This window comes from Carcharhinus amblyrhynchos, chromosome 8 (genome assembly GCF_965287045.1).
Source record: "Carcharhinus amblyrhynchos chromosome 8, sCarAmb.v2.hapA, whole genome shotgun sequence".
Taxonomy (NCBI): Eukaryota; Metazoa; Chordata; class Chondrichthyes; order Carcharhiniformes; family Carcharhinidae; genus Carcharhinus; species Carcharhinus amblyrhynchos.
Genome location: NC_137331.1, coordinates 29,716,411 through 29,740,620, shown reverse-complemented (window position 1 = coordinate 29,740,620; position 24,210 = coordinate 29,716,411). Strand labels below are relative to the sequence as shown.

At 46.7% G+C, this 24,210-nt stretch overlaps 1 protein-coding gene across 1 annotated transcript in view; it reads right to left on the bottom strand.

The window, feature by feature from the left end:
- The window catches only part of fer1l6 (fer-1 like family member 6), a 150,846-nt gene that overhangs the window by 74,956 nt on the left and 51,680 nt on the right, over positions 1-24,210 (bottom strand). The window contains exons 14-19 of the mRNA XM_080194811.1: positions 21,923-22,043; positions 20,001-20,101; positions 16,537-16,627; positions 12,761-12,877; positions 11,206-11,358; positions 6,512-6,692 (exon numbers count right to left, since the gene is read on the bottom strand). Coding sequence (XP_080050937.1) covers positions 6,512-6,692; positions 11,206-11,358; positions 12,761-12,877; positions 16,537-16,627; positions 20,001-20,101; positions 21,923-22,043 — 764 coding nt within the window. The remainder of the gene's footprint in view (positions 1-6,511; positions 6,693-11,205; positions 11,359-12,760; positions 12,878-16,536; positions 16,628-20,000; positions 20,102-21,922; positions 22,044-24,210) is intronic.

Below are 24,210 nucleotides of genomic sequence, written 5' to 3'. Positions count from 1 at the left end.
CCACCTCTGCACTGGTTCCCCCTTTACCAAGGCCCCAAAATGGCCGCAATTGAACCCGCGCCCAAAACAGCACAACAGCCATTTAAATGCAATTGCATGCATTTAAATTAATGGGCTACATGCCAAACCTTACCAGCACTTCCCATTTTACAACCGTGTTTGCCCATCCAGAATCAGCGTGAAGCAGACATGCTCCACAAAAGTCTGATTTGGGCACTCCAGTTAGTGAAGGGGTGAGTGCAGAGTGTCCAACGGCTCTCTGCCTGAGATCAGTGAGGGACAAGGCGGGGGGGGGGGTCCGCTGTCACTCTGCCTGAGATCAGTGAGGGACAAGGGGGGGGGGTCCGCTGTCACTCTGCCTGAGATCAGTGAGGGACAAGGGGGGGGGGGTCCGCTGTCACTCTGCCTGAGATCAGTGAGGGACAAGGGGGGGAGGTCCGCTGTCACTCTGCCTGAGATCAGTGAGGGACAAGGGGGGGGGGTCCGCTGCCACTCTGCCTGAGATCAGTGAGGGACAAGGGGGGGGGTCCGCTGCCACTCTGCCTGAGATCAGTGAGGGACAAGGGGGGGGGTCCGCTGTCACTCTGCCTGAGATCAGTGAGGGACAAGGGGGGGGGGTCCGCTGTCACTCTGCCTGTGATCAGTGAGGGACAAGGGGGGGGGTCCGCTGTCACTCTGCCTGAGATCAGTGAGGGACAAGGGGGGGGGGTCCGCTGTCACTCTGCCTGTGATCAGTGAGGGACAAGGGGGGGGTCCGCTGTCACTCTGCCTGAGATCAGTGAGGGACAAGGGGGGGGGTCCGCTGTCACTCTGCCTGAGATCAGTGAGGGACAAGGGGGGGGATCCGCTGTCACTCTGCCTGAGATCAGTGAGGGACAAGGGGGGGGGATCCGCTGTCACTCTGCCTGAGATCAGTGAGGGACAAAGGGGGGGGATCCGCTGTCACTCTGCCTGAGATCAGTGAGGGACAAGGGGGGGGGTCCGCTGCCACTCTGCCTGAGATCAGTGAGGGAATGGGGGGAGGGGGCCGCTGCCACTCTGCCTGAGATCAGTGAGGGGGAAGGGGGGGGGGGGCCGCTGCCACTCTGCCTGAGATCAGTGAGGGAATGGGGGGGGGGTCCGCTGCCACTCTGCCTGAGATCAGTGAGGGACAAGGGGGGGGGGTCCGCTGTCACTCTGCCTGAGATCAGTGAGGGACAAAGGGGGGGGGTCCGCTGCCACTCTGCCTGAGATCAGTGAGGGACAAAGGGGGGGGGTCCGCTGTCACTCTGCCTGAGATCAGTGAGGGACAAGGGGGGAGGTGGTCCGCTGTCACTCTGCCTGAGATCAGTGAGGGGGAAGGGGGGGGGTCCGCTGTCACTCTGCCTGAGATCAGTGAGGGACAAAGGGGGGGGGTCCGCTGTCACTCTGCCTGAGATCAGTGAGGGACAAGGGGGGAGGTGGTCCGCTGTCACTCTGCCTGAGATCAGTGAGGGGGAAGGGGGGGGGTCCGCTGTCACTCTGCCTGAGATCAGTGAGGGACAAAGGGGGGGGTCCGCTGTCACTCTGCCTGAGATCAGTGAGGGGGAAGAGGGGAGGAGCTCAGGATCGGTCTGGTGGCAGGGGGAATAGAGGGATAAGGGAGTCAGTAATGTTGGGGGAGCTGGGGCAATGTCTGTGGGAGCCAGGGGTAGGCATTATCCGGCCTGGGATCGAAGTGGCAGGGGAGCCGGATTCTATCACTTTTTTCTGCACATGCGCAGTTGGAGGCGCCAGTCGGAGCTGCAGGATTTCAGGCTTCTGCAGCGGGATTGAGAATCGCTGCTATGTTTTCAGGCAGAGCGCGTGTGTGGGCACCTGAGACCGAGTCTAACAGTTGGATCTGAAACATTCCCAGTTTCAAGTCTGTCCAGCACTTGGAATCAAAATAGGGCCCAGCTGGGGAATTTTCCTCTCCTGCCCGCCATAGGAATCGTAGTGGAAGGGGAGTGGACCAGCAGGAGTCCACTGACCTTGGATGGGCTTATCCAGTTTAGGGGCGAGCGCAACAGGAAAATCCCCCCCAGTGATTAGAAACACATTTAATTAGTTCATAATCAGTTGTTAGCAATACTGATCAGAGTTAATTAAAGAAATCAGATCACATTCTGCACTGATGGAATGATCCCTCTTGTCTTTTTAGCCAGTGTTGTAAATGTTTCCAAATGTAAGTTCCTTTGAATGAAGTCATTGTGAAAGGTTCTCTCTTTCGGCTTTTCAAAAGCAGCTGATTTTTTTTTTGCAACTTTATCCATTCCTTAATGCATACTCAGGTCACAGTGGGAGCAAGTTCCCATGGGTCAGACATAATCTTGTCTGGTTCTATTTTGAACAGATGAACTGTTGGCCTGTATCCATTTGTGGAAATGTGTGGTTAGAAGTGAAATGATTCTGACTCTGGCTTCCGACGCCACAAATGGGCTGTTGAGGTTTTCAGGAAAGGACATTAATTATGTTCATTAACTGGGAGGAAGAGCTCGATCAAGCAGGATATATATCGGCTCACAGATACTTTAAAGTCCCTAAAGGCAACTTTGAATTATAAATCCAGCTGAGAGTAGTCAGTGAAGATTATACTACACCAGACCCCATGCAATTGCACAATAATTAGGTTTGGCCTACAGCTACTTCCATCTTATAGAGGTCTTTAAAATAATGAGGGCATAGATCAACTCGATAGTCAATATCTTTTCCCAAAGGTAGTGGAGTCTAAAACTAGAGGGCATAGGTTTAAGGTCAGACAGGAAAGATACAAAAGTGTCCAGAGGGACAATTTTTTCACAGAAAGGGAGGTGAGTATTTGGAACAAGCTACCAGAAGTAGTAGTAGAGGTGGGTACAATGTTGTCTTTTAAAAAGCATTTAGATAGTTAAATGGGTACGATGGGTATAGAGGGATATGGGCCAAATGCAGGCAATTGGGACTAGCTTAGGGGTTTTAAAAAAAAGGGTGGCATGGACAAGTTGGGCCGAAGGGCCTGTTTCCATGCTGTAAACCTCTATGACTCTAATTAACTGAAATATTTGTTCATTCCATTGTATTTACAGAGTATGACACTCAGTAAATAACAGATCAAGTATCCTTTCTCCAAAACCCTTGGGGCCAATTGCATTTTGGTGTTCAGATATTTTCAGTTTTCAGATTTATTGTCTATTTACTAGGCTTATACGCAGTTACATTATAATAGCCTAAACCTAGCCTAGCTATAGAATCATTCAGTGCAGAAGAGGGCCTTCGGCCCATCAAGTCTGCACCAACATGCAAGAAATACCTGACCTCCCACCCAATCCCATTTACCAGCACTTGGCCAAAGTGCTCATCCTCTCTTTAAAGGATGTGAGGATCCCAGGCAGCGCATTCCAGACCGTCACCACCCTCTGGGTAAAAATGTTCTTCCTCATATTCCCTCGTAAACTTCCTGTCCCTCATCTTGACCCTTTGTCTCTTTGTTACTGACCCTTCAACTAAGGGGAACAGATACTCCTTATCCACTCTGTCCATGCCCCTCATAATCTTTGGGACGACCTGACTGAGGTGTATAAGTGTATGTTCTATACAACACCAACTCCTACAAATATTGTTTCTCCATTTGCCAACTCTTACACACCCTACTCTTTACACATTAACACTTATGTAATATAAGTTTACTTAACCATTCCAAATTCCTTGCTCGGTTGCCTCACCAACACACAATGGTCAAGTTTCTGCATCACCTCCAATTTTTTAGCAATTGTTAACAAATGATGTTTCCCTCACCTTTCCGCACTGTTACCCATTTGGGTATCTGAGTCTTTTTGACCCACTCACCACGGAATAAAAGCACAAAAGCACTAAGTAACCAGAAAAATCTCTAGGTGTGATTAAGATGTCTGGCTGTAAACAGTGCAGACAAACCTTCCCACATAGACCTCCCACAGTAAGATCAGACCCAGGCAGGGAAGTTCATGTGGGCTAAGATCACTTACTTCCTGTGTTAAAGATCAGTGATGCTCGTGTTGGTTCACATGAGGGTCTGTTCAAAAAGTGATTGGTTTTCGGATGTGTTCCATTTTTGGATGTAGGGACAAAAGGATATTCAACTATAATTTGCTCATTTAGTTAGCAATTTATTATCCATCTGCCGACATTTGCTGTCTAAATCGCATTCCTCCGTTAAATCCTTTGTCGTACTTTTATGCCAACTTCTCCCAATTACAATTTTTCTGCCTTGCGTTGGAATCAGCTACCATAATTTGTCTAATTGCATCCCTGGTGGTTATGTGGCGCAGTGGGTATCTTCCCTGCCTCTGAGTCAGGCACTCTGGGTTCGAGTCCCACCCCAGGACTTGGTGGTCAAGGAAGGTGCAAACAGAATGCAATCAAACGGGTTGTGTATCAACTTATAGATCCTTCTAACACACAGCAATGGCAGCTGAGAATCAAGTGCTGGAAAGAAATTGAAGCCACTTCCATCCATAGCATGCCAGGCTCTAACATGCGCATAAGTGTGTGTTGCCATAGCAACCTCTTGGGGGGCTAGTTTGCCTTGGGGGTCTGGTGTAGATCAGATTGGTGCCAACTACACAGGATTTGGTCTCCATTCCAACTGGCATGGTAGAATCTCCATTCCAGTCTGTAGTGGGTCTTTGGGTCATTGTTGTCTGAATATTGATGGTATCACAACGAACTATTACATTAAAATGAAGGTGAATGCACAACTTTAGGATGGGGATGAAATTGCATCTGTTTAGCCCTAGAGCAATAATCTCCTGTGTTCTAACCCTGCCTCATCTGAAGCTCATTACTCTTTCTTTTCTGACAGAACTTTTAAAGTTTTATTTGTTAGTGTCACAAGTGGGCTTACATTAACACTGCAATGAAGTTACTGTGAAAATCCCCTGCTTGCCACGCTCCGGCGCCTGTTTGGGTACACAGAGAGAACTTAGCATGGCCAATGCATCTAATCAGCACATCTTTCGGACTGTGGGAGGAAGGTGGAGCATGCGTAGGAAACCCACGCAGACATGGGGAGAATGTGCAGATTCCACACAGACAATGGCACAAGCCGGGACTTGAAACCGGGTCCCTGGCATTTGAGGCAGCAGTGCTAACCACTGTGCCTGCCCCTTTAACAATTCTTAAATTGTTAACAGTTCCTTTACAGTCTGGAACAGTAAAAGCTGGATGCCTGATAGAGACAATAATCTGAGACAAAGTTAATTGTCATTTGGAAAAATATGGGTGAATAAAGAAACATGTTAATTTGTTAATTTGGTTGCATTATTTGATGAAGTGACGGTGAGGGTTGATGAGGGTGGTGTGGTTGATTAATGCCTGGACTGCGAAAGGCATTTGATAAAGTGCGATAGAACAGACTTGTCAACAAAATTTAAGACCACAGGGTTAAAGGGTCTGTGAAATGAACTAGGAGACAGCAAGCACTGTTGTGGTAAATGACTGTGTTTCAGACTGGAGGGAAGTAGACAATATTGTCCCATGGGGGACGTGTTCAGACCCCAGTGATGGGGAGGTGATGATCGAGTAACAAGGGTATTATTACTAGAGTGCTAAATCAGAAACTCAGCTAATGTTTGGGGACACTGGTTCAAATCCCTGGTTCAAAATGGCAGATGCACTATAACGTGGGTAAGTGTGAGGTTAACATTTAGGTAGCAAAAATAGGAAGGCAGATGATTAATTAAATGAGTGTAAATTGAGAGAGGTGGATACTCAGCGAGAACTTGGAGTCCTCGTGCATCAGTCGCTGAAAGTAAGTGCGCAGTACAGCAGGCAGTAAAGAAGGTAAATGGCACATTGGCATTCACAGTGAGAGGATTTGAGTATAGAGATAGGGATATTTTACTGTAATTGTATAGGGTGTTGGTGAGGCCACATCTGGAGCTGTGTGTGCAGTTTTGGTGTCCTTACCTGAGGAAGGATGTCCTTGCTATAGAGGGAGTACAGAGAAGATTTACCAGGCCGATTCCTGGGATGCTGGGACTGACGTACTGGGAGACACTAAGTTGGTTAGGATTGTACTCAGTAGAGTTTAGAAGAGTGAGGGGGATCTCATAGAAACTTATAAAATTCTAACGAGATCCAGCAGTTTAGGCTCAGAAAGAATGTTCCCAGTGGTGGGGGCGTCCAGAACTAGGGATCATAGTTTGAGGATAAGGGATAAACCTTTTAGGACGATGGTGAGGAGAAATTTCTTTACCCAGAAGGTGGTGAATTGCAGTAGTTGAGGCCAAACTACTGTGTGATTTCAAGAAGGAATTAGATATAGCTCTGGAGGCTAACAAGATCAAAAGGGGAAGGGGGGAATCAAGATATTAGATTAAATGATCAGCCATGATAATAATGAGTGGCTGAGCAGGCTCGAAGGGTCAAATTGCCTACCCCTGCTTTTAGTTTCTATGTATATTTCTATGTAAAATAGCAGCAGGACTGGAAAATCCCAGCCACAGGTGAGGTTGGAGAATATAGTTATGATCTGTTGATCTGTGGCACCCACCTTTATAAAAAATATTGAGAGGTGGAGGAATCTGGTACCCAATGCCTCTTGTTGGAAATTCTGGCTCAAATCCACGGGGTAAGTTTTCCGAAATAGTGTCCACGTGTCTGGTCGAACCCAACCATAGGTAAATATCCACTTTTGCTTGTACAGTCCAGCCAATAACACGTCTTCCTGGCAACTTAAAGGATGTACATATTAAAATATAATTGCAATTAATGCAAGAATGCCTATGAACATTAAGCAAATTAAGAGCAGGAGTAGGCCACTCAGCCCCTCGAGCCTGTTCAATCATTCAATAAGATCATGGATGATCTGATTCTTATGATTTATTATCAAAACAGAACATAATAAAGAGTTTAAATCAATCACTGAACTTAATCTGTTAGGGTTGAGTGGGAGAAGGAGATATAAAACACCATTGACATATGAGGGGAGACTAAGTCAGTTAGGATTATATTCACTGGAGTTTAGAAGATTGAGGGGGGATCGCATAGAAACTTATGAAGTTTTAATAGGATAAGACAGGATATTTTCAGAAAGAATGTTCCTGGTGATGGGGGAGTCGAGAACTAGGGGTCACAGTTTGAGGATAAGGGGTAAATGTTTTAGAACTGAGGTGAGGAGAAATTTCTTCACCCACAGGATGGTAAATGCATAGAATTTGCTACCACAGAAAGTAATTGAGGCCAAAACATTACGTAATTTCAAGAAGAAATTAGATGTCGCTCTTGTGGCAAAAGGGATCGAGGCATATTGGGAGAAAGGGAGATGGGGGGTGGTGGTGAGTCCCATTGTGCTAACTTTTTAGTACAGCGGGCTAGGAAATTTAGGTGGCACCCGATCCATGGGATCCATGCTGGGCATCTGGCCCTCAGCACTTCTTCCTGCATTGAATATCTGGCACCATCAGCTCCATGCCAGAAATAGGGGTGGAGCTACATAATTTATTAAATTCTGATTTAAATGTGATTTAAATGCTATTAGCAGGCCCAGGACTGAAATCTCAGGGCCTGCTAGCCTCTCCCCAACCCCCACCCCAGTGGGGTTTACAGTAGCTCCCCACTTTCAGGGAGCTGGCAGCCCTTGACCCCGCAAGAATGCAGGGGGGGCAATCGAGGCCCCCTAGATGGTTGGGTGTTGTGGGCATGCCCCTTGGGCATTGTCAACTTGGCAGTGCCAGCCTGGGCCCCCTGGCAAAGAGCAAAGAGCCTATGACCGGGGATATCTTGGCTCTGTCCACCAGTCATACAGCAGTGCCAAGGGGGCAGAGCCTAATAGGGGCAGGCCTGATTGGGGGGTGTGGGGCCTCGGGGGGGGGTGCAGTCAGTAGGGTTGGGAGGTCCTGCTGCTACTCTGCACTTTGAGATCACGAGCAGAGGAAGGAAGGCCAGCGATTGGGACAATTGGGGGATGTGGTGTGATGGACCGATGGGGGCAGTCCCCCTGCCACTTTGTAGTTGGGATCAGTGGGGGAGGAAGGGGGGGCCAGCGATTGGGCTGGCCACCTGGGTGAGGGGGACAGCTTGCTGTGCGGCCTGGGATCGGGGGGGAGGGGGGGGAGCGGGATGGGGTGGTCAGAAGTGTCGAGGGGGTGGGGGAAATTGGGGGCATTGCTGGAGGTTGGGATAGGCCAGGAGGGCAGATTGGGGCTGGTCCAAGAATGTGCGGGGTGGGGGGGGGTGGTCAATGATCAAGCCATGGGGGGGGTAAGAGAGCCAGCGTTGTGGAGATCACAGGGGTGCCCAGCCATCAGGCCATAGAGCAATCAAACAGCTGGCAATGCAGGGCTCTTGGGGCTGGCCACCAATCGAGCAGCCAACAGTTGGGAGGCTAGCAGACAGGGGCCACTGCACGTGCACCAATCTCTGCGCTAACTGATCGGCGCATGCGCAGTGGCGCCGCTCAGCGCTATGCTGCCGGCTTCTCCAGCGGGAATAGGGCCCGTTCCCAGAATTCTGGAATGAATCACACTAGTGCACTCTGCAGTGCAGAGTGTGGGAGATTCTCCTCTGAAGTCGCACTGACAAAAAATGTAGGATTTACTCCAGTTTTCATGCAAATTCGACACTTAGAATTTTTGGGAGAATCCCAGCCCAGGATATTGAATTTCATGATCAGCCATGATCATAGTAAATGGCGGGGCTGGTTTAAAGGGCCAAATGGCCTACTCCAGCTTCAGTTTTTATGACATACTTCTCACTGACATTTGAATTCAGCCACAGATTAATGTTACTAATTCTCTTTTTTTTTGCTGGCTGTTAAGGACTTGAATTAGATGATTTGGGGGAACCTTTAGCCTATTTCTTAGTGAGCAAAGGCCTAAGATTCTATACAGTCCATCATCTGAAATAAATGACGGGAAAATCTCTGTAATCTGGCACGCATGGGGAATGGGTGATACCGGTAAGTCAGAACTGCTGGTTAACGGGTAGGTGGGGGAAATGGGAGCATTCCAATCACTAGCGAAATACAACTTTCTTTTTACCTCTGAATTTCAACATTACATTGAAACAAAATTAAAGCACAAAATAATACAGTATACCAAGATCGCTTCTGGTTGAAAATGAAGATTCATATTAGAGGGATATCAAAATTTGCAGAATTCTATAGTTCAAAGGCAGTAGACAAAGTCATAGAATCCCTATAGTGCCGGAGGAGACCATTCAGCCCATCAAGTCTGCACCAGCTCTCTGACAGAGGCCACCCGCTGCCCTATCCCCGTACCTCCACACATTTACCCCACCACGCCCCCTAACCTGCACATCTTTGGACACTAAGGGGAAATTTAACATGGCCAATCCACGTAACCTGCACACCTTTGGACTGTGGGGTAAAACTGGAGCACCCGGAGGAAACTCACTCAGACACGGGGAGAACGTGCAAACTCCACACAGACAGTCACCCGATGCCGTAATCGAACCCGGGTCCCTGGTGCTGTGAGGCAGCAGTGCTGACCACTGTGCCACCGTGCTGCCCATTGCTGCCCAAGTCATTGAGAATTATTTTTCTCATACTGGAGAGGAAGAGGTACAGTGCCAATGGTGTAGCCAGACATGGTTACCATACCTCCCACAAAACATGTTCCTCAGAAAGCACAGTAAATATTGACAACTCTCTTCTCCAAAAGGCTTTGGGGTCAACAGATTTGGTCAAATATGGATATCAAAGGATAGGGACAGGATTTGGACATTTAGGGTAGGGTTTTCTCATTCAGATGATGTGCAACAATCAGGATTTGACCCGGGTCACTGCTCCCATTTCTGGAGCCGGTAGTTTTCCGTGATGCAGGAAAGGGAGTGGGCCAGGAGTCCACATGTTGCTGTCTTCAAATTGTTAGCACGATTGCAGAATTGGGCATTGCAGGGCTTTGATGCAAGTGGATTTTGACAGTTGACATAAATCACTCCAGCGGACAGCTGTCATGAAACTTAAAAATAAAAGCAAAATACTGCACATGCTGGAAATCTGAAATGAAATGCTGGAAAAGACCAGTGGCCAGAATTCTCCGACTGTTCACGTCCCACCACCACTGCCAGCGAGAATGGAGAATTTGGCGCTCACCAAATCTCCGTTCACTGCAACGGGACTGGAGAATCCCAGCTGTGGGTGAGGTTGGAAAATCCGGCCCAGCACCCCTGGCAGCATCTGTGTGGATGTTAATGTTTCGAGTCCTTATGACCCTTCTAAAGAGCTTTATGGGCTGGAGGAATTGAGAGAGGGCAAGGATGGTGAGGGGGTCGACGGTGTCAAGGGGATGTGGGGGTAACAGGCAGCAGACGGGGATAAAGCAGGGTGGGGGGGCTAACGCACTGAGGGGTGTAAGGGGAGTTTGAGAGCATGAGAGAAGCAAAGGGCGATGGGGCAAGGCATTGCTAAGGGGGGGGTTTGGAGGATTGAGGGGGTGAGGGAGGCTGGTGTTGTGGGGTAAGAGTGATGAGGAAGATAAGAGGTGAGGGGAGGACATGAAAGGCGATGTGAGGTTGAAGGGTTAGGGTTTGAGGGCTGGGCGGGGGGGTGCCTAGCACACCGAGGTGAAGGATTGGGCTGGTATCTTTGTGAACTGAGATGGCAGTTATAATGTGGCCACTTTAGCATTCCCCGCCCCCCCCTTCCCAAGTGGAACTCGTGTTGACCAACATTGCTAGGACAAGCATTCTCAGGTCATTGTGAAAGTCCCCAACTTCCGATTCCTGCCTCCATGATGAACATCTGCCCTCCCCTGGCCTCTCACAGAGCAGCTAAATACCTGTAGATACAAATTGTTGCTGATTTTGATGTTATGGAGCAAAGATGGGCAAGTGAAGCTGAGGTGTGGATCAACCAAGATCAAATTGCATGGTGAAACTGACTGGAGGGGCTGAATGGCCTGATCCTGTTCTGAAGCTCCCGGGTCCATCTTGGACTGCTCCGGGTGGATATCAGGAACCTTCCAACACTGGGGTGTGGTGGAGTGGACTGGGGGGGGAACAAAACATTAGCACGTAGGTCTGTCAACTTGCACTTGTACACTTGCCAAATACCAAATGGCATCAACAGAATACCAACAACTGAGAGACAGGACGCCCACTCTATGAAGGAAAAAGAATGCACAGCACAAGAGGGCACAAAAGGAATGGAGAGAACTATGGCTTCTCTTCCTTTTAAGAAACAATGCAAGTTTGAGACATTTCCACAGCAAAACAATGATTTACTTTAAGAAATAGGGACTGAATCTTCCTGCAGTGTTTTCCTGTCTCCTCCTGCTTCTTGGAATACAGGATGTCTTTCGCTGGGATCCGTACGTACGCAATTCTCTTGTTGCCAGTCAGCATCCAAATGAACACGTCTGGGATGGTATGTTGTGGCTGAAAATATTTTTAAAAGAATAATGAAAATCCACAGGCCCATTTTTAAACTTAACAGCAAAATACAGGAGAGACTGGGCAATAAAAACAGAAAATGCTGGAAATGCCCAGCAGCTCAGATAGCTTCTGTGGAGAGAGAAATGGTGGCCGGAATTCTCCGACCTCGCCCACAGCTGGCATTCTCCAGTCCCACTGCAGTGAATGGAGATTTGACCAAACACCAAATTCTCCATTCTCACTGGCAGCAACAGCAGGGGTACGGGATCAGAGAATTCCGGTCAGTGTTAATACTTCAGATCTGTGACTTTTCATCAGAACAGGTAGCAGCGATCATCGTCAGAGTTGATTTTCATTTTAAACTGAATTGTGATTTGATGATAACCAAATCATCAGAATTACAAATCCCTTTGGAATTTGGATAAATCAGATACAAATATACTCAGCAGAATTCGTCAGTTCAAAACATTTTAGATATATTTACCCCAAAGTGAACGAGAAAAAAGCTGGTTTTGTTTAATGTTCAAAATAATGAAGAGGTTTAATAAAGCAGTCAGGGAGCAATTGTTTCAGTTTAACTAAAATAAATGTGAGGTGATGCATTTTGGTAGCTTGAACCAGGGCAGGATTATAAAATAATGAGGGGCATGGATCAACTAATTAGTCAATATCTTTTCCCAAGGGTAGTGGAGTCTAAAACTAGAGGGCATAGGTTTAAGGTCAGTGGGGGGAGATGCAAAAGTATCCAGAGGGGCAATTTTTTCACACACAGGGTGGAACAAGCTGCCAGAGGTAGTAGTAGAGGCAGGTACAATTTTGTCTTTTAAAAAGCATTTAGACAGTTACACATGGGTAAGATGGATATAGAAGGATATGGGTCAAATGCGGCAATTGGCACTAGTTTAGGAATTTTAAAAAAGGGCAGCATGAACAAGTTGGGCTGAAGGGCCTGTTTCCATGCTGTAAACCCCTGTGACTCTATTACCAGAGGACACAGATTCAAGGTGGAATCATAGGTGCAGGAGAAGGCCGTTCAGCCTATGCAGCCGACACCGACCACAATCCCACCAAGGCACTACCCCCATAACCAAACGTTTTTATCCTGCTAACCCCCGACACTAAGAGCCAATTTAGCACAGCCACAATCCATGCATAAAACCAATAATGGGTCTTTATGACCAGGAGAGACTGCAAAGGTTCAAGATGGCAGCTCATCACCATCTTCTCAAGGGCAATCAGCGACGTCCACGTGCCACAAATTGTGATTGCTCTTTCAGGGGTTAGGGAAAAACAAGCAGCATGAAAGTTAAGACAGATCAGGTCGTCATTTTGTTCAGTAATCAGGATAGAAAAAGAACTCTTGATTCCAATGAAATATTTATTTCTATTCTTCCCTACACTCTACCTCATCAACAAGAAATCGTAACTTTTGGATCCAGCTCTGGACTTCACGTAGCCGCTCATTCACTGACATTTTCTTCCTTTCCTGAATCATTGCCTTGGCTTTGTTGGACATTAGTTCCTGAAATACAAAAAATAAACGAGGTGGTAAGTGTGAAAGATGTACCCTACAGTTGTTTGTGCTTTTCTGCCAACAGGTTACAGTTATGCACGCACACTAGCATCCTGGAGAGGGGACCCCGATTGCTTATATTCTCTCTTCTAAAGTTCTGCTGCATTGCACTCGCTTAAACCAGATAACTCAGGGGTTGAAGGAACCTGGGATTCAGTCAGTTTTTCTTTTATTTGCTCATGGGGTGTTGGCACCATTGGCTGGGCCAACACTTATCGCCCATTCTTGAGGGCATTTAAGAGTCAACCACATTGCTGTGGCTCTGGAGTCACAAGTAGGCCAGACTGGATATAGACAGCAGATTTCTCTCCCTAAAGGACATTAGCAAACCAGATGAGTTTTTAGGACAATGGTTTTATGGTCACCATTAGACTCTTAGGTCAGGATTTTCTGGAATCGCTGACCCCGAAACTGGAAAATCCTGCCCGAGGTCAACGAACCTTTCCATGGCTCATCCCTCACCCGCTCCGAATCCCATGGCAGGCAGGCCACTAAATTTCGCTCCTTAATTCCAGAGTTTTTACTGAATTCAAGTTTTAGCATCTGCCTCATAAGCCATTTGAATTCGGGTCTCCAAAGCATTACCCTGGGTCTCCGGATTACTGGTCCAGCAACAATATCACTGCCTCCCCTAGACTGACTGTTACCAGGTTTTAACGTTCCTGCATGGAATAGGTTTGGAAAGCCTCATCCTAATTCCTCATGACCAAAGAGCCAGTGTTTTGGCACAAACTGACTCCCTCACACACAAAAAGATAGCTAGTGTGGGAAATGGAAAATTCAGTTATTTTGCCAGAAGGTCCTTTGAGGTAAGCGCTCTGCTGGGTTTGACACCAAGGAGTTTCAAGCTGTGGCTGACTGCCTGATGCTGACACTGAGTGAATAGGTTCCATTTTCACTTTATTATCACTTTACTTTGCACAAAATCGATCTGTCCCTTCAAAGATATGAAAGAAAAGCTACAAGACTGACTGAACATCCAGGAAAGATGAATAGTCTTGTTTGACATTAAATGCCTGGGGACACGTTAGGATAGGCAAAAATAGACAGGTGGAGTGAATCTGATTTCCCATAAACTTCTGCATTTTATTCTTTGTTAACCAGGATTGCAGCTGTTAACTTAAAAACTTTCTCTTTTTTTAGTTTTAATTTATTTGTGTCACAAGCAGCCTTACACTAACACTGCAATGAAGTTACTGTGGAGGCTGCCTCGCTAAATATTTTTAAGAAGCGGGTTGATGGGTTCTTGATAAGAGAGGGGATTAAGGGTTATGGGGAGAGGGCTGGAAAGTGGAACTGAGCCACAACAGATCAGCCATGATCTTATTGAATGGCGGGGCAGGCTCGAAGGGCTAGATGGCCTACTCCTGCTCCTATTTCTTATGTTCTTATGTTCTTATAAAACCCCCTAGTCGCCACACTCCAGTGCCTGTTCAGCTACACTGAGGGAGAATTCAGCGTGGCCAATGCACCCAACCAGCACGGATTGTGGGAAGAAACAGGAGTACCTGGAGGAAACCCATGCAGACATGTTTTGTCTATATCGCACTCAAGAAACAATGGGAAGCAATTCTCCCAAAAAAATCCTAAGTATCGAATTTGCATAAAAACTGGAGTAAATCAGGCTGGTGTTTTCAGTGGGAGTTTCAAAATGAATCTCCCACATTCTGTGCACTGCAGAGTGCACTAGAGTAAGTCACGCTGAAAATCAGTGGATGGGGCCTATTTCTGCTGGAGAGGCGGCAACATAGTGCTGAGTGTGCCATTGCACACGCGTAGTGCTATGATCAGTGCATGTACAGTGCCATGGTCGGCACATGCGCAGTGCCATGGTCAGCACATGCACAGTGCCATGGTCAGCACATGCACAGTGCCATGGTCAGCACATGCACAGTGGCCCCTGTCTGCCTACCTCCCAATTGCTTGCCTGCCCCACAACCCCTGCAATGCCATCCCTCCACCCCAACCCCGATAGCCTGATTGCTGGCCTCCCAAGCATATCTGTGCCCAGGCTTGACCCCTTCCCACCACCCCCCCCACACCCAGTAGCCCCAATCTCTGATCCCCTGTTCAATACCCCTGACCACACCCCGCCCCATGTCCCTCCTGGCAGCCAAATAACCACCCTAGCCCAGCAGGCTGACCCCCAACAATGATGACCCACTCCGAACGCTGACCTCCCTCTCTATACTCACGATCCCATAATGGAGAGTGGCAGTGGGATCTCCCACCCCCACTGATGCCCCCCATCAGACACTATCCCCATTAACCCCTTCCCTAAGCCCAGTGGGCAGTGCCATGGTGCCCCATGGGCATTGATACTTTGTCCCCAGGGCTGTGCCAGGGCCACAGGCTGGCACTGGCAGGTTGCCAATGTCTTGGGACATCTCCCCAGTCCAGCAGGATTGGACGACCAGCTCCTTGAAAATGTAATCCTCGCTGGAGTGAACCAGTCCTGGTAGTGGGGAGAGAGGCTAGCAGGCCCAGAGACTTCAGTCCTGGGGCTCGCTAATGATATTTAAATTAAATTTACATGCTCCTTTGCATGTCTAATGCAGTTCCACACCTATTTCCGGCATGGAACTGACAGAAATCTGGTGCCTGGAGAGGCACTCAGGGCCCAATGCCCCGCATGTATTGCTCTAATCCAGCCCCACTGATATCTCCTGGCCCAATGCGCTAAACAATTAGTGCAACAAGATGGGAGAATTGCCTCCAGTACTTCTCACTGCATCCCACTACATGTGACAATAAATCACATCAGATCAAATCAATCCTTGGACTTTCCTTGCTCCGATGTACCTGCTCCCCCCACCCCCCAGAACTTACCTTGCTGGTAGTCGAATGGCTGCCTAACATTGTGTTGGCTCCAATCACACATGAGCTATACCCAGGCACGTACTACCAATAGCAACTTACTGGCTCTAGTTAAATTAGGCCAGGATTTCAAAATGGCCCTGGCCTGTGTGCTCTGTAGCACAAGGTGACTCTGGGCACTAAGCGACAGTCAACACCAACCATTAACTTCCCTTCCTTTGCCTGTGTCTGACTGTAAATCTTGTATAACACATTACCTAAGAGATAATTGTGCAGAGCAGCATTGAGCAACGAGATAGGAATTCATGTATATCATTGTCTCTTGGCCCTTGCCCTTTGAGAATTATAGAATCCTACAATGCAGAAGGAAGCCCTTTGGCCCATCAAGTCTGCACTGACAACAATCCCACACAGGCCCTATCCCCTTTACGCCATGTATTTACCCTAACTAGTCCCCTGACACCAAGGGTAATTTAGCACGGCCAACCCACCTAATCTTTGGACTGTGGGAGGAAACCAGAGCACCCAGAGGAAACCCACACAGACACAGGGAGAATGTGCAAACTCCACACAGTGACCCAAGCCGGGAATTGAACCCGGGTCCCAGGCGCTGTGAAGCAGCAGTGCCAATCACTGTGCCACTGTGTCACCCCAATATTATAATAGACATCACGTCATGTCGACCAAGCACACCAGAATATTTCCTGGAAGCTGCTCCCATGATGCTGAAATCCAACAGTAACCATGGTAACCCACCCGCCTCACTTCCAGGCATTTTGTCACTGACCTACCAGTTCCACCTTACATGTGATCAGGCGTTTCTTATCAAGCGCAGTCTGGTCAACCCTTTCCAGTTTTTTTTCAGCAAACCTGGCAAAATATCTAGGACACAAATAAATTATGAATTAGCTAAGAATTTTTCACCTTCACAGTGTCGTTCATTGCTAGCACTTAATTATGAAGTAATATCCCTTCAACTGGTTCAGATTCACAAACCTGCAAATAAGCATTTATCAAAAACTTCGAATAAATTGCTGTAAGTATATCATTTGTTATGCTACAATTATTCTTAGCACACAGAGGAAGTCAAAAACAGCCCAAGTTCTCATTCCCGATCACTGTTTAGTGACCCTTGCTGGAACATCTCATCTCCCTAAGGTCAAAGTTGAGTGAAGACAAGGGTGGTATGTGGCATGGTGGTTGGCATTGCTGCCTCACAGCGTCAGGGACCCGGGTTCAATTCAGGCCTCGGGTCACTGAATGTGTGGAGTTTGCACATTCTCCCCATGTCTGCGTGGGTTTCCTCCAGGTGCTCTGGTTTCCTCCTACAGTCCAAAGATGTGCGGGTTAGGTTGATTGGCCATGGGAAATTGACCCTAGTTTCAGGGGGATCAGCAGGATTAATATGTGGGGTTATGGGAATAGGGCCTGTGTGGGATTGTGGTCAGTGCAGACTCAATGGTCTGTCCACTGTAGGGATTCTATGAGGTGAATTACATAGAAAGTAGAAGCAGGATTAGGCCATTCAGCCCTTCGAGCCTGCTCCATCGTTCATTTTGATCATGGTTGATCATCAAGTGCAATATCCTGATCCCACTTTACCCCCCATATCCATTGATCCCTTTAGCTCCTAAAGCTATATCTGATTTCTGGTGATTTGGAAACAATGGTGTTGTAATTTGTGTTTTTTTAAATGACTCGATGATAAGCTCTTGAGACTTGTTTATTTAAATATGAACAATTTATTATTAGTCATTAACTACTTGCAAATCCCAGATATTCTCATGCAAGGAGCTGCTTCTCCATGCAGGCTGGCTTTCAGAATGTTCTATCTGAGTCTATTACTATGTGACCCTATACATCATACCGCAGATAATGCTAGTCTCCAGTTCCATGTTAACCCTTGCTCTGCTGAGCACCATTACATTACAATGGCATGCAGATACATAATACAACAAACTTGGGTGAGATAACAGGATTAGAGCCCATTGGGAGCCCACAGTCGAACAAGAGTTGGCATCCATAGTAGGGAGGGAGCAATGGGGAGAAGGTTCAGAGTTTAACTCTTAGAGTTAAAATCCAAGTGGCTTCTCAGCTTGAGATATTTCAATGCCTTGATTTTCTTGGGTGAGACCTTAACCACGTGGGATCCTCACAAGTGTCTGCAAATCAAAATTCTATCACTTTAACTGTCTATTGAACCTGTTGCCCTGCTCAGCTAACCCCTGCTGTGTGCCTGAGATGCAGCATGTTGCAAGGCAGTAACAAGTCAATGTGGAGCACTCAGCAGAATAAACCACTGAAGCAGTTTGTTTTCACCTCCTCAGAACAAGCCAGCATGTATCACAGTCAATAAATAACTCCTAAAATTTAATCAATGTTGTTTTGCTGACAGATGTGACTAATGCACTACATCAACCAGCATATGTTAATCTGTATAATGGATACAGGAACTTGTCCCTTCAGACTTTATTAATGTTTTTCAAATAAGCACCAATAGATTTCTTCATTAAATGAACCTTGAACTGCATGCATTGATATTGAGCAGAATTTCAACATCCATGGGATAGGCGCGCATGCAGGCACAAGGACAAATCATTGAATTTAATATCGATGCAGTTAAAGATTGTCCCTTTGACAAAGGGTCATCTGGACTCGAAACGTCAGCTCTTTTCTCTCCTTACAGATGCTGCCCGACCCGCTGAGATTTTCCAGCGTTTTCTCTTTTGGTTTCAGATTCCAGCATCCACAGTAATTTGCTTTTATCCAGAAGATTGTGTTCTCAATCACAGAAACCCTACAGTGCAGAAAGAGGCCAGTTGGCTCATCGAGTTTGCACTGACCACAATCTCACTCAGGCCCTATCCCCTTATCCCTACATATTTACCCACTAATCCCTCTAACCTACGCATCTCAGGACACTAAGGGGCATTTTAACATGGCCAATCAACCTAACCCACACATCTTTGGACTGTGGGAGGAAACCAGAGCACCCGGAGGAAACCCACTCAGACACGAGGAGAATGTGCAAACTTCACACAAACAGTGACCCAAGCTGGGAATCAAACCTAGCTCCCTGGAGTTGTGAAGCAACAGTTCTAATCACTGTGCTACCATACCCTACCGTGTTCTGCTGATATCAGAAATTACTTCAGTGCATAGTTAGGAAATAGCACCTACTATACAATTGGAACTCATTAAAGCAATATTCAAAGTCAATTCTCGCTGTCTATTATGCTGTATAAGTTACCATTTACATTCTGATAATCCAGTATTTCATATCAAAACCACTAAGCCCTTTAATATGACCTGCACATTGGCACAGTGGTTAGCACTGCTGTCTCAAAGTGCCAGGGACCCAGGTTTGATTCCTGGCTTGGATCACTGTCTATGCGGAGTCTGCACATTCTCCCCGTGTCTGCCTGGGTTTCCTCCAGGTGCTCCAGTTTCCTCCCATGTGTTGGTTTGGTGCACTGGCCATGCTAAGTTCCCCCTCAGTGTATCCAAATAGGCGCCGGAGCGTAGCGGGATTTTCACAGTAACTTCATCGCAGTGTTAATGTAAACCTACTTATGACTAATAAATAAACTTTAAACTTAAGCATCAGTTAATCAGGCAGAATATTTGGGTTTGAAATTTACAAGTGCCAGTCAGATAATGAGAAGAATTGCAGTCTAATAGAAACATAACCAAAAAATGTAATTTTTATACATGAATTCCAAAATAACACCACAACAATATTAAAACAAAACAGCTACATGCATTCACAAAATGTTCCTAAGCAGCTAAAAGAATTTAATGTAAATCTGGAATTCAAAGAGGGTCAGGGTATTTTCATTTGTTTAAAATAAGCAAAATGCTGGGATCTGAAATGAGACAGAATCTGGAAAATCTCAACAGGTCTACCAGCATCTTTAAGGAGGCAATGGCCAGTATTTCATGACCTCACTCAGGCGCGGCTCGTAAAATGCCACCTGAGGCCAATGGACAATTCCGTTCTACGAGCTGCACCCACCCTGATTCCAGGGCTGCTGTGCCAGTCAAATACTGGCCATCGTGTTTACCTAACGCATTCTCTCTCACTCCAGTCCTGATGAAGAGCCAAAGGGACTCAAAGGGTTCACTCTACTTTCTCTCCTCATGGATGCTGCCAGACCTGCCAATTTTTGCCTCTGTTCATGTTTCATTAGGATTTTTTTTTCTATATTATCTTTTGGGATGCATGACGTACCAGTCTGTCACTTCAGTATTTTACCTGCATCTGACTATAAATTCCTGGAGAACATCTTTCGCCTTCTTATCCATTCTGGAGTCGGAAACTTTCACGTACTCTTTGATTTCTTCTAACCCTTCTTCCTAGATATAAAGTTGAGACAATGAATAAAATGCCAAGACTCCTCTATCCTTTGTGTGCTTTTGGCCAATAATGCTGTAATCAGTTGGAATTGTTACTAAGGATGCCACCTCTATTTAAACTTCAATAAATGTTTCCATTTTCATCCCTCAGATCTCACTGCAGCACACACATTAAAAGTCTTGATGTATGCATGCGCCTCCTGCATATGGAATCTGTACAGAAGAAAGTGCAGCACAAGTTGGCCTATCATCTGAACTGATATCCAAATGAAATTCAGTTCCACAGTGCCAGCACAGATACCTGTTTCCATTTTGGAAATCTTGATAGCAATCTTAGTCAATAATGTGGCAGTTTCCACATAAGGCAGGAAAGCTGGTGAGTTCAAGGTAGTGATGCAGTGGTGGCAGAGTTGGGGAAGGATGGTTGTAGAAACCGGAACGAGAAAGACTCTATATTGCAGAGACCATACTGAATTTATCCTCGAACTGGTTCAGCCATTGGTGATGGATGAGGGCATGTTGTCTGATTAATTGAGTGTAGAATGAAATCCTGAGCAAAACCCAGATAGGATGGCCCTATGACTCACAGGGAGACATTTGAATCGGGGGAGAGGAGCTGTGAATGAGGAACCTGGAAGTAAAGGTTCTCCAGATGATGTCCTGTTCAGTAGAGGAGCATTTTTATATTTTTTGGGCAGGTTTCCTGTCTGATAGCCAGGCTGATTGACAGACTGGCTGCCTATCTGAAAGGAGAGGCTGTGACCCAAAGCCTCAACTGAGGAGCAGGTAGGGGAGGAAACGAGAGATCGCTGTCGCTGGGGGGCTGGTAGTGGTGGTGGGAGATCATGGTGAGCAGGTGGTAGTGGGGGCGGGTGTCAGGGAGGGGAAAGATTGCAGAGTGACTGGGAAAGAGATTACAGGTGAAGAGAGAATGTTGAGGTGGGTGGAGATAAGGAGATGGAGATGGGGAGGGGGATAAAATCATTGAATTATAAAATCCCTACAGTGCAGAATGAGGCCATTCAGCCCATCAGGTCTACATCAACCATAATCCCATCCAGATTCTATCCCCATAACCCCGTACATTTATCTTAGCTAATTCACTGACACCAATTTAGCATGACCAATCCACCTAACCAGCACATCTTTGGAGTGTGGAAGGAAACTGGGTCATCTGGAGGAAACCCATGCAGACACAGGGAGAATATGCAAACTCCTCACAGACAGGGACCTGACGCTGGAATCGAACCCGGGTCCCTAGCACTGTGAGGCAGCAGTGCTAACCACTGTAGCACTGGGCCAGCCCTATATGAGGTGAAGTTGGAGTTCTCGCAGCTGGAAACAAGCTAGCTTATTGAGTCTAGAGGAAATATTTGTGCTCACAACCAGTTCTGTACCTTATGGATCTGCCCTTTGTCGCACCACCCCCACTCCCCACCTCCGCCCCACCCTCCGCAGCTATTAGCAGCTTCCTTGGAAAGCCTCTATCGACCCACCTGCCACCTGAGAATGAGTTGGCATTCACACCTTCCCCACCCACCCTGGTTAAAGAAGAGGGGTGGATTTGAGGCATGTTGGCATTGGAGTTTGAAATTTTCCAAACTTTAACCTCTCACGTGACCCAACCCCACCCATTCCTGGGGGGGGGTGGGGGGGGTGGTTTACATTTAGCCTGAATATGTGAATAAGGTCACTGATTTATGGAAGGGAGGGAGGACAGATCATTCCAGAACCAGTGAAATGATAGGAAAGGGTCAGAGGGTGAGCCAACAAAAGCAGAATGGAGCAAGTTAATTATTAATTAATAAAAAAAGAACTAACAAGCCTGTCAGCAATTCTGTCCAGGAAGTTCGAACTGTGCAACCGAAAGATTTGGGCCTCCCAGCAACTCTTGACGTAGATGCATGGCTTCTTGTGATTAAATGGCAAATAGTAGTAATTCCTGCAAAGCAAAAAAGAACACAATGAGAGTGATTAGTTGCTAATGTAGTATTGGGGGAGACAGTGGTGTAACGGTATTATCACTGGACTGGTAATCCAGAGGTTTAGTAATCCAGGTAATACACTGGGGACCCGGGTTCCAATCTCACCACAACAGATGGTTAAATTTGAATTCAATAAAAATCTGGAATTAAAAGCCTAATGGTGATCGTGAAACCATTGTCCATTGTCGCAAAAACCTATCTGGATTGCTAATCTCCTTTAGGGAATGAAATCTGCCATCTCTGGCCTACATGTGACTCCAGACCCACAGTACTGTGGCTGACTCTTAAAATGTCCTCTGAAATGGCTACTCAGTTCAAGGGCAATTTGGAATGGGCAACAAGTGCTGGCCAACCCAGCAATGCCCACATCCCATGAATGAATAAGGTATTATCTGAGCCAAAGGTTTCTGGGAGCACCAGGGCCAGAATGGTCAATGATAAGCTATGAATTGGCCCTCAATTCTATACAGTCTCCCTGTCCAGATTAACAATCAGAAAAACTCATGATTACCAAATGCTTATTATTGGAGATCTCTGTATTCCTCCAATTCCAGCCAAACCCCAATTTTCATAACTCTTCCACTGGCCATGCCCTTAGCTGCTCAAGCCTCAAGTTCTGAAATTCCATCTTCAATCTCCTCTTAAGATTCCTTGGAATCTGCTGCTTTGACCAAGTTTTTAGCTACCTGTACTAACGTCTCCTTAGGTGATAACGTCCTGTGAAAGGCCTTGGGACATTTTACAATGTTGAAGGCGTTACATAAGTGCAAGCTGTTGTTGGCACTATACAATAATCTTCAAATGCACAACACTCTGGCATTATCTGACACGATAGGCATAAAAACAGAAAGTGCTGGAAGAACTCAGCCGGTGTGGCTGCATCTGTGGAGAGAAATCTGTGGGATTCTCTGATCTCATCCATGCCCAACTACATGCTGCGAGTGAGAACGGAGAATTTGGCATTCCAGCCAAAATACCACTCACTTTCAGTGGTAACGGAGAATCCCAGCCAAGGATGAGATCGGAGGTTTTCGGTGTGTATGACTCCTTTTGGCAGAACCTGAAATTTCCACCAGAAGTCAACGTACCTTTTGCCGCCACTCCAACTTTTCCATCCAGCCCATGACGTTTCCCACGAGACTGGAAAATCCCAACCAGGGTCATATTGGACTCGGAATGTTAACTCTGTTTCTCTCTCCGCAGATGCTGCCAGACCTGCTTATTATTTTCCAGCAATTCCTGTTTTAATTCCAGGTCTGCAGTATTTTGCTTTTACTTCAGACAAAACGGATGTTGAGCTTCTGAAGGAGATGTTCAGGAGATCACAGTGAGACGTGTCCCTCAACATCACATCACCCGCATTTCTAATTGGTTATTAGCCCAGTTTGGCCAGAGGTAGATTTTGAGAAGGATCTTAAAGGAAGGGATGGGAAGTACAAGGGGCTGCTTCCAGTTAAATAAGTGACTAATGAGTATAATAAATATATTTTGGGTGGCACGGTGACAAAGTGGTTAGCACTGCTGCCTCACAGTGCCAGGGGCCCAGGTTCAACTCCCAGTTTGGGTCACTGTCCATGCAGAGTCTACACATTCTCCCGGTGTCGGAGTGGGTTTTGTCCGGGTGCTCCAGTTTCCTCCCACAGTCTGAAAGACGTGCTGGTTAGGTGCGTTCACCATGCTAAATTCTCCCTCAGTGCACCCGAACAGGCGACTAGGGAATTTTCACAGTAACTTCATTGCAGTGTTAATGTAAGCCTACTTGTGACCAATAAATAAACTTTTAAGTGAAGGCACGGTGGTGTGGAAGCAGGGATATTTAACAGGCCTGAGGCAGAGAAATAGGGCCCCTCACAGAGTTGGGTTTGTGCGGGTGGAGTAGTTGACAGATAGCAGAGATCCAACGTGAAGTAATTTAAACCGAAGATGCTGGATGACTGGGAGCCAGTGTAGGTCAGCTGGGACGGTGATAGTGGGTGACAATGTGGTGTGGGGATTAGAAACAGACAGCAGAATTTTGGATGAGTGGAGGTTTAATATGAGTAATATTTCACTTTGCTCTTTTTAAAAGCATTGATGCTAATAATTTGTGCCTGGGACAACTGAAAATATAAGTGATATTATGTT